The sequence below is a fragment of the Leptodactylus fuscus genome, chromosome 4 (genome assembly GCF_031893055.1).
Source record: "Leptodactylus fuscus isolate aLepFus1 chromosome 4, aLepFus1.hap2, whole genome shotgun sequence".
Lineage (NCBI taxonomy): Eukaryota > Metazoa > Chordata > Amphibia > Anura > Leptodactylidae > Leptodactylus > Leptodactylus fuscus.
The window spans coordinates 184,410,211-184,424,632 of NC_134268.1; the positions used below are offsets into that span (position 1 = coordinate 184,410,211).

The 14,422-nt window shown below is 45.7% G+C and overlaps 1 protein-coding gene across 1 annotated transcript in view; it reads right to left on the minus strand.

Annotated features, from left to right (window-relative positions):
• Positions 1-12,837: 12,837 nt before the first annotated feature.
• The window catches only part of RAPGEF5 (Rap guanine nucleotide exchange factor 5), a 223,278-nt gene continuing 221,693 nt past the window's right edge, over positions 12,838-14,422 (minus strand). Inside the window, exon 26 of the mRNA XM_075271487.1 lies at positions 12,838-13,700. Within this exon, the coding sequence (XP_075127588.1) occupies positions 13,582-13,700 (119 nt within the window). The 3' untranslated portion in view covers positions 12,838-13,581. The remainder of the gene's footprint in view (positions 13,701-14,422) is intronic.

The window sequence follows — 14,422 nt, forward strand, 5'->3', positions numbered from 1 at the left end:
TCTCCTGTACTGTATATATGGACACTGCACAGTATCACTTCTCCTGTACTGTATATATGGACACTGCACAGTATCATTTCTCCTGTACTGTATATATGGACACTGCACAGTATCACTTCTCCTGTACTGTATATATGGGCACTGCACAGTATCACTTCTCCTGTACTGTATATATGGGCACTGCACAGTATCACTTCTCCTGTACTGTATATATGGACACTGCACAGTATCACTTCTCCTGTACTGTATATATGGACACTGCACAGTATCACTTCTCCTGTACTGTATATATGGACACTGCACAGTATCACTTCTCCTGTACTGTATATATGGGCACTGCACAGTATCACTTCTCCTGTACTGTATATATGGACACTGCACAGCATCACTTCTCCTGTACTGTATATATGGACACTGCACAGCATCACTTCTCCTGTACTGTATATATGGACACTGCACAGCATCACTTCTCCTGTACTGTATATATGGACACTGCACAGCATCACTTCTCCTGTACTGTATACAGGGCCGGCTCCAGGTTTTTATGGGCCCTTGGGCGACAGAGCCTCAGTGGGCCCTCTTGTAAAGGAGGCGGGGGAGTCGAGACACTGTGCGTCGCAGATGAAGCGAGTGACGCACACAGGAGTGTGGCGTCACCAACGCCATACCTCCCAATTTTTAAAGAGTAGAAAGAGGGGTAAAATGCTCTGCGCGCCGCTGCAAATTTGGCTCCACCCACTTTTATGTTGATTCCGCCCATTCTCAGTCATTTATCATGTTCTCCCACACAGTATAATCCTCCTACAGTCACCCGTAAATTATATGCCCCCCCTCCATCTCTCCCCCAGTTTCATATACACCCTTCCTGTGCCCCCAGTTTCATTTCCCCCCTCCATATCTGACCCCAGTTTCATCACGTTCTCCCCCTTCATCTGCCCACAGTTTCATGTCCCCCGTCTCTGCCCCAGTGTCAGGCCCTTCCCCCACCTCCCCTTCATTTGCCCCCCAGTTTCATTGGGCCCCCTCCATCTCTGTCCCCAGTTTCATGCCGTTCTCTCCCCACCCCCTTTATCTTCCCCAGTGTCATGCCGTTCCCCCCCCTCCCCTTCATTTGCCCCCCCAGTTTCATGGGCCCCCTTCATTATGTTCCACCTTAATATTTAATACAAAACAAACACTTACACTCACCTTCCATCGCTCCCCCGACGCTCCTCTCTCCGCTCTCTCACTCCATTCACATAGGCGATTAAAGCAGGAGCTGTGAGCTCAGCTCCTGCTTTAAAGCTGCGGCCCGGCTTGCGTGTGTAGGCGCGATGTGATGACGTATGTATCGCGTATGTATTCAGCTCATCGGCGTCCGTCGGACGTCGATGAGCTGAAATCGGGACAGGCAAGTGCTGGGGTGGGCAAGTGCCAGGGGGCCCCCAGAGGCTCTGTGGGCCCCCGGCACTTGCCCGACTATGCCGTGCGCTGACGCCGACCCTGACTGTATATATGGGCACTGCACAGCATCACTTCTCCTGTACTGTATATATGGACACTGCACAGTATCACTTCTCCTGTACTGTATATATGGACACTGCACAGCATCACTTCTCCTGTACTGTATATATGGACACTGCACAGCATCACTTCTCCTGTACTGTATATATGGGCACTGCACAGTATCACTTCTCCTGTACTGTATATATGGACACTGCACAGTATCACTTCTCCTGTACTGCATATATGGACACTGCACAGTATCACTTCTCCTGTACTGTATATATGGGCACTGCACAGCATCACTTCTCCTGTACTGTATATATGGGCACTGCACAGTATCACTTCTCCTGTACTGTATATATGGGCACTGCACAGCATCACTTCTCCTGTACTGTATATATGGGCACTGCACAGCATCACTTCTCCTGTACTGTATATATGGACACTGCACAGTATCACTTCTCCTGTACTGTATATGTGGACACTGCACAGTATCACTTCTCCTGTACTGTATACGTGGGCACTGCACAGTATCACTTCTCCTGTACTGTATATATGGACACTGCACAGTATCACTTCTCCTGTACTGTATATATGGACACTGCACAGTATCACTTTCCCTGTACTGTATATATGGACACTGCACAGTATCACTTCTCCTGTACTGTATATATGGACACTGCACAGTATCACTTCTCCTGTACTGTATATATAGGCACTGCACAGTATCACTTCTCCTGTACTGTATATATGGGCACTGCACAGTATCACTTCTCCTGTACTGTATATATGGGCACTGCACAGTATCATTTATCCTGTACTGTATATATGGACACTGCACAGTATCACTTCTCCTGTACTGAATATATAGGCACTGCACAGTATCACTTCTCCTGTACTGTATTTATGGACACTGCACATTATCACTTCTCCTGTACTGTATATATGGGCACTGCACAGTATCACTTCTCCTGTACTGTATATATGGGCACTGCACAGTATCACTTCTCCTGTACTGTATATATGGACACTGCACAGCATCACTTCTCCTGTACTGTATATATGGACACTGCACAGTATCACTTCTCCTGTACTGTATATATGGACACTGCACAGTATCACTTATCCTGTACTGTATATATGGACAGGGCCGGCGTCAGCGCACGGCATAGTCGGGCAAGTGCCGGGGCCCACAGAGCCTCTGGGGGCCCCCCGGCACTTGCCTGTCACAATTTCAGCTCATCGGCGTACGTCCGCCGATGAGCTGAATACATACGCGATGCAGGAGCTGTGAGATCAGCTCCTGCTTTAAAGGTCCGGCCCCGGCTTGCGTGTGTAGGCGCGATGACGTCATCGCATCACGCCTACACACGCAAGCCGGGCCGGAGCTAAGCAGGAGCTGAACTCACAGCTCCTGCATCGCGTATGTGATTGGAGGGAGAGAGAGAGGAGCGTCGGGGGAACGAGGGAAGGTGAGTGATAGAAGGTGAGTGATGTAAGTGTTTGTTTTGTATTACATATTAAGGTGAAACATAATGAAGGGGGCCCATGAAACTGGGGGGCAAATGAAGGGGAGGGGGGGAACGGCATGACACTGGAGAAGATGAAGGGGGTGGAAAGAGAACGGCATGAAACTGGGGACAGAGATGGAGGGGGCCCAAAGAAACTGGGGGGCAAATGAAGGGGAGGGGGGAACAGCATGACACTGGGGAAGGGGGTGGGGAGAGAACGGCATGAAACTGGGGACAGAGATGGAGGGGGCCCAATGAAACTGAAGGGGCAAATGAAGGGGAGGGGGGGAACGGCATGACACTGGGGCAGAGACGGGGGACATTAAACTGTGGGCAGATGAAGGGGGAGAACGTGATGAAACTGGGGACAGAGATGGAGGGGGGACATGAAACTGGGGGCAGAGGAAGGGTGTATATGAAACTGGGGGAGAGATGGAGGGGGGCATATAATTTACGGGTGACTGTAGGAGGATTATACTGTGTGGGAGCACATAATAAATGAATGAGAATGGGTGGAATCAACATAAAAGTGGGTGGAGCTAAATTTGCCGCGGCGCGCAGAGCGCGCCGCACATTTTGCCCCTCTTTCTACTCTTTAAAAGATTGGGAGGTATGGCGTTGGTGACGCCACACTCCTACATGACGTCACTCGCTTCATCTGCAACGCACAGTGTCTCGACTCCCCCACCTCCTTTACAAGAGGGCCCACTGAGGCTCTGTCGCCCAAGGGCCCATAAAAACCTGGAGCCGGCCCTGTATATGGACACTGCACAGTATCACTTTCCCTGTACTGTATATATGGAAACTGCACAGTATCACTTCTCCTGTACTGTATATATGAGCACTACACTGTATCACTTCTCCTGTACTGTATATATGGACACTGCACAGTATCACTTCTTCTGTACTGTATATATGGACACTGCACAGTATCACTTCTCCTGTACTGTATATATGGACACTGCACAGTATCACTTTCCCTGTACTGTATATATGAGCACTACACTGTATCACTTCTTCTTTACTGTATATATGGACACTGCACAGTATTAGAGATGAGCGAACGCCGTTCCATCGAATAGGTATTCGATCGAATATCAGGCCGTTTGAGGTATTCGTTTCCAATCGAATACCATGCGGAAAACGCAGTAAAAATTCGTATCCCCTCCCACTTTCCCTGGCCGTTTTTTGCATCAATAACTGTGCAGGGGAGGTGGGACAGGAACTACGACAATGGAGGCATTGACAAAAATTGTAAAAACCCAATGGCTGCCGAAAACATGTGACCTCCCATTTATAAGAACATCGGCCGCCATCTTCGTGACACTTGCGATGAGAGATAGGGAGAGAAAGCGATCTGCTGAGGGCTAGATAGGCATTAGCTTCTAGAAGGCAGGGAAAAACGGAAGAAAAACAACTGCTCTTTTCAGAGCTATATATTGCAGGGAGAGGAGTCGAGATTTCCACGGGGTGTCCCCCCAAAACAGGGATACAGAGCAATTCAGTCCAGATATATACGCTCAACCCAGCTTTGCAGGCGGTGTTCCCCCCTAACAGGGATACAGAGCAATTCATTCCAGATAAATACGCTCAACCCAGCTTTGCAGGCGGTGTCCCCCCATAACAGGGCTACAGCGATGTCTCGGGTCTGTGCCAGTCGCTACATTGGCTGCCTATTCATTATAGAATAAAATATAAAGTTATCCCCCTCATCCACAAGGTTCTCTATAATGCCGCACCTCCCTACATCACCTCCCTCATCTCTGTCTACCACCCAACCCGTGTTCTCCGCTCACTCAATGACCTAACACTTACATCCTCTATTATCAGAACCTCCCACGCTCGTATACAAGACTTCTCCTGAGCTGCACCACTTCTCTGGAATGCTCTACCCCGGACAATCAGATTAACTCCCAATTTCTACAGTTTCAAACGCAAACTAAAGACACATATTTTCAGACAGGCCTATCACAATTTCTAACGTAAACCTTTCCGTACTATAATTAGAATCCCCCAAATTTAACCCTCCTCTGTCCCCGCTCCCACATTACCCCACATATGATATCTTTTCAGGCTAACTTTATTTGTCCAAGCTCCATCCACATGTTAAAGGACATGACTGGTGACGGCTCATAAAGTTTTATGTTTGTGTAATGACAGTCACCTCTATTACAAAATTGTCTGAATACTGTATAAGCAATGCCGCCCCTGCTACCTCTTGTGTCACCCCCTCTACCTCATAGATTGTAAGCTCTTGCGAGCAGGGCCCTCAGTCCCATTGTGTGAAATGACGTTCTTTGTATGTATTTGAACCCTACAAATTGTACAGCGCTGCGGAATATGTTGGCGCTATATAAATAAAATTTATTATTATTACATACAGATTTTGCATTGCATTTAGCTTGTGAAGTTTGTTGCATCAGCTTTAGAAAACTTGCAGCCTTCCTTGGGAGTCCTGAAATCTACATGGAGCGTGTGACTGGGGCTTTGTTCAGCCACATTCACCTGCTGTGCACAACATGTCTAAAAGGGCTAATCACCCAAATTTGCCCAAAAACGACATCATTAGCCATTGATAGATGTGCAAATTATTGTCTGCTCTACTAAGACACCTATTCTTGCTAAAATAGCCTTGAGCTGAAGACCTAAAACACTGGTTGCTATGGACAGGCTTGAAAAACCTAGAACAGATGCAAATGTTTCCATTATACCTTACCCCTGTGTAGTCTTGATTCCTGGTTTTGGTGCAAATCGGTGACATACTATGCCCGATGATGCTGTTTGTTCATTAGTGTTCTCTACTAAACCACTGAGGCCTTCACAGAGCGGGTGTATTTATACTGAGACTAAATTACACAGCGGGACTCTATTAACTCATTAAAGGAAATCTACCATTAAAATCAAAAATGTTCTCACTAACATGTAGGAATAGCCTTAAGTAAGGCTATTCTTCTCCTACCTTTAGATGTGTTCTCCGCCCTGCTGTTCTGTAGAAATCCCAGTTTTCACCGGTATGCAAATGAGTTCTCTCGTAGCACTGAGGGCGGGCCCTAGCATTCAAACAGCACTGGAGGTGTCCCCAATGCTGCGAGGGAACTCTCCAGCGCCAGCTTCATCTTCTTCAGGAACGGGTTATTTATCGCGTCTTCTTCCGGGGTTGGCTTCAAACTTCTAGGCCTCGGGCAAAGCCGACTGCACATGCCCGCTGGCCACAAGAAAATGGCCACTTACATAGTATAGACAAAATGTGAAAAAATACTTTTGCAAGCCACTGTGTATTAATCCAGAAACTACACATCTAGCTTTATATTACATACCAATTTAATTAATATATCATAATGTCCATTGACTTTATATTTTTGGGCGGTTGGCCTCTTACTCTGCAAGGACGTACCTGTACATCCTCACAAAGTTAAGTAGTTGCAAAAACTGTGTCACATTTTTTCTACCTTCTATTGATTTTAATGGGTTTTACAAGGTGGAATCCACCTGGAAATAGGTCGTGTCGCTTTTTTTATCCTCCAGCTGAGATAGTCATCTAGAAGACAAAAAGAAAGTTATTGACTCCCTTTGAAATGAATGAGAGACGTTTTTTGAGGCGTATTTGAGTCTGCAAAAAACTTGGTGTGAACATTCCCTAAGGCCTGGTTCACATCTGCGTTCGGTATTCCATTTGGGGAGTCCGCTTGGGGACCACCGAATGGAATACTGAACGCATTGACAAGCGGTGAGCAATGTAAGCACACAGACCCCATAGACTATAATGGAGTCCATGTGTTTTCCATACTTCATGAACTATGTTCCTCTCTGCATGACTCGTGTGGACACTGCACGGAAAACACACGGACCCCATAGACTATAATGTGTTCATGTGTTGGCTATATGACCAACCACAGTTCATTACAAACAAGCGATGGCAGTCTAAAATCTTATGTACATGGCCAGATCAAGGCCAAAAGCCCAGGTTGAAGAAATGCAGCTTTTCTTTGTTGTTGCACATTTTCTTGCGTTTTAAGCCAAAATAAAGAATGACTACAAAAGGAATGGGAAATATATATAAGAAGTTCTTCTACTTCTCCCCTCTCCTCAATCCATTCTTGACTTTAGCTCAAAAAAACGCTACAATATCTGCCACAAAAAAAAGCTTCGCTTCCGTAACGTGGGGCCTCAGTCTAAGAGTGCATTCAGTTGTTGCGACAAGAAAATGGCCATGGGTAGGCGCAGTCGGTTCTGCCCGAGGCACGACGGCATGGCTGACTGTGCATGCGTAGAAGTTTGAAGCCAGCGCCGGAAGAAGACGCAGCGAGAGGCTATTCCTGAAGAAGGAGGCGGCGCTGGAGATTTCTCTCGCAGCATTGGGAACACCTCCAGTGCTGTTTGAGCGCTGGGGCCCGCCCCCAGTGCTGTGAAAGAACTCATTTGCATAGCAAAGAAAACCTGAATTTCTAGCAAATGGCGGCACAGAGAAGACATCTAAAGGTAGAAGAATAGCCTTTCTTCAGGCTATTCCTACATGTTATCGAGAAAAAAATGTCATTTTAATGATTGAATCCCTTTAAAAACTGAAAAAGTGTGTATCAGAAAGCAGATTTCAAATTTCTATGAATTTTGCAGGAACCTATCCACATGCCGCAGAAATAAGCCATGAATGTCGGAGAATGACTAGACAATAGCGAGTCCTTAAACAGATTTTTTCAGTTTATTCTTGAAAGGGAGATAAAAAATTGAAACATTTGAAATGCAGGAGAAAATGACATTGGCGTCCACAAGATAAATCCGCATATTGCTCTGCAATTGTACACTTAAATTATTGCTTACAAGCTCTAATAAATACACAAATAAGGTTCTGTACAGAGGTGATAAAGCAACTTATTACAAAACCACCTGTAAAGCGTCCCTGGGGAGATCCACAGTCCGCACCACTTCATGTTCCCCGGGACTAGGAGAGTAAGTCAGGCCTGGAAAACAAGAGGTCCCTGAGAACTCCGCTTATTCCTTAGCTTTCTCAGGTGCCCGATGGCAGAGGATGCAGGTAATCTTACTACAATATGTACATAGGTAGACGGCAGTCACGGCACGCTTCTCACTGGTTTCTTGGACTGCCATATTACGGGGGTGGATATTCTGGTTTTGTATTGGCATTTAGTGAAGCAGAATCAAAAGAAGTTCTGCATGGTTGTTACAATGGTGTCCTCATCCATCTTAATATTCCTATAGCTCGTGGCAAATTTCCTGTGGTGAATTAACTGGTCCATATGAAGGATAAGAGGGTACGGCCTCATACACCGCCAGGTACTTTGTCAATGTGCTAGAGGTGTTTTTCACGGCTGACACACTGACCCATTATTTTTTTTAGGATCTCATATACACACTCCTGTATTACCAGGGGTTTATGTATGAGGCTGTGCGCCCCGTATAATCCAGGACAGGTTCTATTCCTGTCCGTCTTGCGGCTCAGCTCACTGCTGGAGGGGACGGCGCACAGATTTAGTCCATGCTGTATTCCCACAGACAATAGGACACAAATGTCCCTGTGCATGTAACATTATACAGCATGGCAGACACACAGTGAAAACCACCATGAGGATCTCTGGGTAATATATAATCCCCGGGACCGAGTGCTATATGGACCAGGTATGCAATATATTCCCATACTGATGTATACACATTATAGTTGGCAACTAAGGTAAAGTAAACCAAGCTTGAGACAAATAATATGGCATCCTAATAATTCAGCAATTGGACATGAATACATATAGAAATATTGTGAATATATGCATATACTGTATATATATTAGTCTGTTGGTATCAAACATGAATTCTAATTTGTTTTCTGGAGAACGCATTACTAGTCCCAGCAGGGTCTGGATTTCTCTAATCACTTTCTGTAACAATTGTGATGTTGCACGAATATATTTATTACACGGTGGTAAACATGTTATTTTATGTTCTGAAGTAAAACAAGTGGTTATGGAAAGAGGAAGAGCAATATGTAACAGAATGTGATACTGATAGTTGTAGCTCCTCTATGGCCTATGACAAAACTTCCTGTCCCTGTACTCTGGCAGCTTAGTGCTGGCACAGACATGGAGACATAAGACAACTAGAATGTAAGCTCAAGATGAGCGGGGAGAAAATGGACAGGAATAGAGCTCGCTGTATTCACAAAAGGTGAGGAAGCAAGTATCATAGCTGAGACAGTGTCTATGGACTATAGAGCATGCATAGGAGAAACGTCATCCTAAAATCTGCTGATACGTCTCAGAAACAACAATATAATACTGTCTACTTGCATCACAGCTTAAGGAATAAGTGCCCTGACTACATATACAATTGACCAAGTCAGAACTGTCATATTGATGAAGGGCCACTAGATGGCGCCCTAAGCACTAATACTATGTACAAGAAATGTCACCGACTAGACAAGCATTTGTGTCCTATTCTACTTATAACCTGACACATATATTGAAGGGCAAGGCGGGAGGGAGAGCGCTGTGGGATTGTGGCATCTCAGGCATGAATGTAAACTTCTCTTAAAATGATCAAGGTGTTAAAGGTTAATCTTAAGAGTCAAAGCTGCTTTAAATGCCAGACAGACTTACAGATAACCGGATACCATGCAGAAACCAAACCTGACGGAGTGAATGCGCAATTATTAGTCTATATACATGGAACAGCCGTATTCTCCACCCATGTAAAGACTTGTCCATCACACAGTAGGATATGAGGTGTCAGGCAATGTGTCCGCCCGGGGTTTACCTTCTCTTCTGAATGACTACTGACATTACAGTATCTGCCTTGTACGGGTAACTTTTTGGGGTTTACAATCAGGGCTGTAGAATCGGAGTCTGGGCTAATAGTGGGGGGAGGCGGAAAAAAGTTCCCACCGGCAATTATTTTAAAGGTTATAATTATTATTATTGTATAATTAGATGTCTAGTTTGTTACAGATTTACTTTCATAGGAAGTCAATGACAGGATTTTTTCTGAATGACAGTGTCTTTACTGATTTTGACCCAGCCCCCCCCCCCCCTAGCGGCAGTAATGTAGTATAAGGGCCCGTTCACACAGAGATTACGGGCGTGCAATCTGGCACGTATACACGTGTCAGAGTTTGCGCGCTGAAATCAGATTCCATTCATTTCAATGTCGGGTTACGGGCATATAACGCACATAATTTTGTGCCTGCAAAACTACACACTCAAAATTACGCGCATTATACAATGGAATCTGATTTCAGCACGCAAACTCTGACACATGTATATGTGCCAGATTGCGTGCCCGTAATCTCCGTGTGAACAGGCCCAATTGATACAGTCCCTCCGCAGCGGCAGTAATGTAGTATTACACGGACACAGCCCCTCCGCAGCGGCAGTAATGTAGTATTACACAGACACAGCCCCTCCGCAGCAGTAGTAATGTAGTATTACACGGACACAGCCCCTCCGCAGCAATGTGTATTACACAGACACAGCCCCTCCGCAGCAATGTAGTATTACACGGACACAGCCCCTCTGCAGCGGCAGTAATGTAGTATTACACGGACACAGCCCCTCCGCAGCAATGTAGTATTACACGGACACAGCCCCTCTGCAGCGGCAGTAATGTAGTATTACACAGACACAGCCCCTCCGCAGCAATGTAGTATTACACGGACACGGCCCCTCCGCAGTGGCAGTAATGTAGTATTACATGGATATAGCCCCTCCGCAGCGGCAGTAATGTAGTATTACACGGACACAGCCCCTCTGCAGCGGCAGTAATGTAGTATTACACGGACACAGCCCCTCCGCAGCAATGTAGTATTACACGGACACAGCCCCTCTGCAGCGGCAGTAATGTAGTATTACACAGACACAGCCCCTCCGCAGCAATGTAGTATTACACGGACACGGCCCCTCCGCAGCGGCAGTAATGTAGTATTACATGGATATAGCCCCTCCGCAGCGGCAGTAATGTAGTATTACACGGACACGGCCCCTCCGCAGCGGCAGTAATGTAGTATTACACGGACACGGCCCCTCCGCAGCGGCAGTAATGTAGTATTACACGGACACGGCCCCTCCTCAGCGGCAGTAATGTAGTATTACATGGATATAGCCCCTCCGCAGCGGCAGTAATGTAGTATTACACGGACACGGCCCCTCCGCAGCGGCAGTAATGTAGTATTACACGGACACGGCCCCTCCGCAGCGGCAGTAATGTAGTATTACACGGACACGGCCCCTCTGCAGCGGCAGTAATGTAGTATTACATGGATATAGCCCCTCCGCAGCGGCAGTAATGTAGTATTACACGGACACGGCCCCTCCGCAGCGGCAGTAATGTAGTATTACACGGACACAGCCCCTCCGTAGCGGCAGTAATGTAGTATTACATGGATATAGCCCCTCCGCAGCGGCAGTAATGTAGTTTGTAATACCTGAATGGGATGCGTGTATTAGAGTTACCAGGTGTATAGTCTGGCTCTTATGGCAGGGTTCCACATTGTAGAATGAGATGAGAGAATCCTTTTTTAGGATGGCGTTGACTGGCAGCATAGCGAATACAATGATATAGGCAGCACTACTGATCCCAGGCTGGCTTACTTTTGTTTAAGCCATTGGCGGTAAAAATGTAAGAAAATAGGAACTGTTACCAAGTCCATACTTCGCCATACACAATTCTTCATCTCTGTATTGCTAACCCAATGGAGCAATTTGGCCTGCTTTTTGGGGTCCCTTACCCAGGAGGACAGTCGGTGTGGCACATTGACTGCAGTCTATTCCACTATAGGAGGGTTACACTAGTTCTAGCACATGCCATAGTAACTAAATGTATAGAACGCAACATAGGCAAATGATATTGTATAGCAGCATTCCCTCAGACGCTACAAAGGACCCCCCAGATAATGTAGAAGTCATCTCTCCTTCTATGTACAAATAATACAGTCCCAGCCACATAAAAATAGAGCTCATAAATACCTGCAGGCAGAATAACTTAGTAGGAAAATGCTGATTTTTCTCTATTAATATTTAGAAACCCATTTCCTCTTGTTTTATTTCATGCTCAGTAAGTCATGAAATAGGTTATTTCTGCCATATCTTTTTTTTCTTAAAGTCAGGCCCAAGAGCAACCGTGAACAATGACATTAATCCCATCCCCCACTGAGCACGCCGGTAACATAATAATGAATGACATCCTAATCTGGTTCATTATTGGTTCTAGAAAGTTATTGCCGGGTCTTGCTTACACCCAGATGTGATATAAGACACATACAAGATACTTACTATACGCCACCAATATCAGATCAGTGAGGTCCGACTCTTTAGGGTAAGGCCACACTTTGCAGAATCTCAACGTTATGGGTCGAGATGTTCCAGCAAAGAAGAATTCTTATTTAATCTCATCCAATCTCAATAATGCATACTGTATGGTAATTTTACTTACGCAATTTTTGCTAACCCCAAGTGGGGATGATGTTTTTTTCCGTGGTGTTTTTTATCTACATTTCTGCAACATGTGGCCTTAGACTAGACCCATGCACACGACCAAGTGGGTGTCCAATGTGGGGCCAAGTTTGCAATGGAATGAACTTGGATGACACTCATGTCTATGGGTGACCTGCTCTATAATCATCCCTGTCATTGGAACAGAATGGATCAGAAGCCGCCATACAGGTGAGTATATCACAGAATACACTCGGATCTCACTCCAAGTGCATTCTGCTACATCACATCTGAAACATACTCAGTCATGTGCACGAGCCCTAAAACAGGAACCAGTGTCTCACACTGACCATAGATGGGGCGTTACACTGGTGACTATACTGGGAATTTATTTTTGCCCATTTTGTTAAAAGACTGAAATAATGACAGGACCTCTACTATCAAGCGTCATGAAATCGGCAGCAAGAAATGTAAAGCAGGATGCTAAATACAGCCGGGGAGTTACAAAACATATCATAAGATCCATAATGGAAAAGGGCAAATCCAGGTCCCGTTCCATCCATCCAAGATGCCATTAGTGACCAGCCGTGAAAGCAGTTTACCAAATGTTGTTCTGATGCGTCGCTGCCCTCCATTTCACCTCTGCTCTCGCAGCTATTAAGAATATTAATAAATGCATCTTGATGAGCTGTCGCCAGCTAATGTCATCTCGCCGCTGTCGTCTCTTCTCCCCTTCTCTAGCTTACACTGTGTTCTTTTGCAGACCGTTTTGGAATGGCACATGTTGGGCAAGTGCCAGTTATGTGGGGTATACGTGAGGACATATAGCCAAAGAAAAGAGTACAGGACATCAGGGGAAGCTGTAAGGGGTATCGTGATGCATCCGGGTACCAGCTCTATCCAGACACTAGCCAGCAGAAAATACAACTTCTTAAAAGAAACAGTCCTGTTGCATGTTCTTGGTTAATGGAGATACAAAGTGAACTGAATTTTCCAGAAGCATTTTCCTTTCGGTGGGGGACAGACAGCTCCATTCTCTATCTCATCCATGCTCGTATGGGTTTCTGTCCACTACTGATAAAACTCAGTAAAAATATTTTCCTTGTAAAGCTACATGCTTGGCATCAGCGGTCATTCAGTCCAGACTGGGCGTGCGTCTACACCCGCGGCTCTATCCTGTGCGATAGCTCAAAGAGAGTCTGCTGGTTGTCAATCACAAGCAAGTGATTGGTGTAAAATTTCGCCTCCTGGTGCTCCTTCTGGGGAAGGTCATTGGCTTTAAGAGAAAAAAAAACAACAAAGAAGTAAATACATATTATAATAAAAGCAAAAAAAGTTAAGAAATGAATTGACGACTTTATTTAAAGTGACAATCCCAGAAGAGACGCGCACTCCTACAATCTCCTACGTGATCCTCACTGATCAAGGCGCCATATGGTAGGTCACTGACTATGGTATAACAGCCATGGTTAGAGAGTCCCAGCTATGGATAGGGACTAGAGATGAGCGAGTACTGTTCGGATCAGCCGATCCGAACAGCACGCTCCATAGAAAAGAATGGATGCACCTGGTACTTCCGCTTTGACGGCGGCCGGTCGCTTAACCCCCCGCATGCCGGCTACATCCATTCATTTTTATGCAAGCGTGCTGTTCGGATCGGCTGATCCGAACAGTACTCGCTCATCTCTAATATGGACCTGTCCAGTTACCCGTTGTGAGAATAATGGAGGACTCCATTCAAGGATAGCAGAGTTATAAATGACGTCATAATATCGTCATAATCCCCTTTAAGGGAACATCTCTCTTTTACAATTCTACGGTGGTTTCTCGTCTCCATTAACAATTATGTCATTTAGTCTCAGAAGGAAATGTGATTTTCCGTCGGCTTGGCTCGGATACCCCCTCAGTCTTTGGGGGAAGGTGCTTTCAGGAATTTAGCAATTTACAGCATGACTGGCATCCTGCTAAAATGCATTCAGCTCTTTAATGACTTTTGTT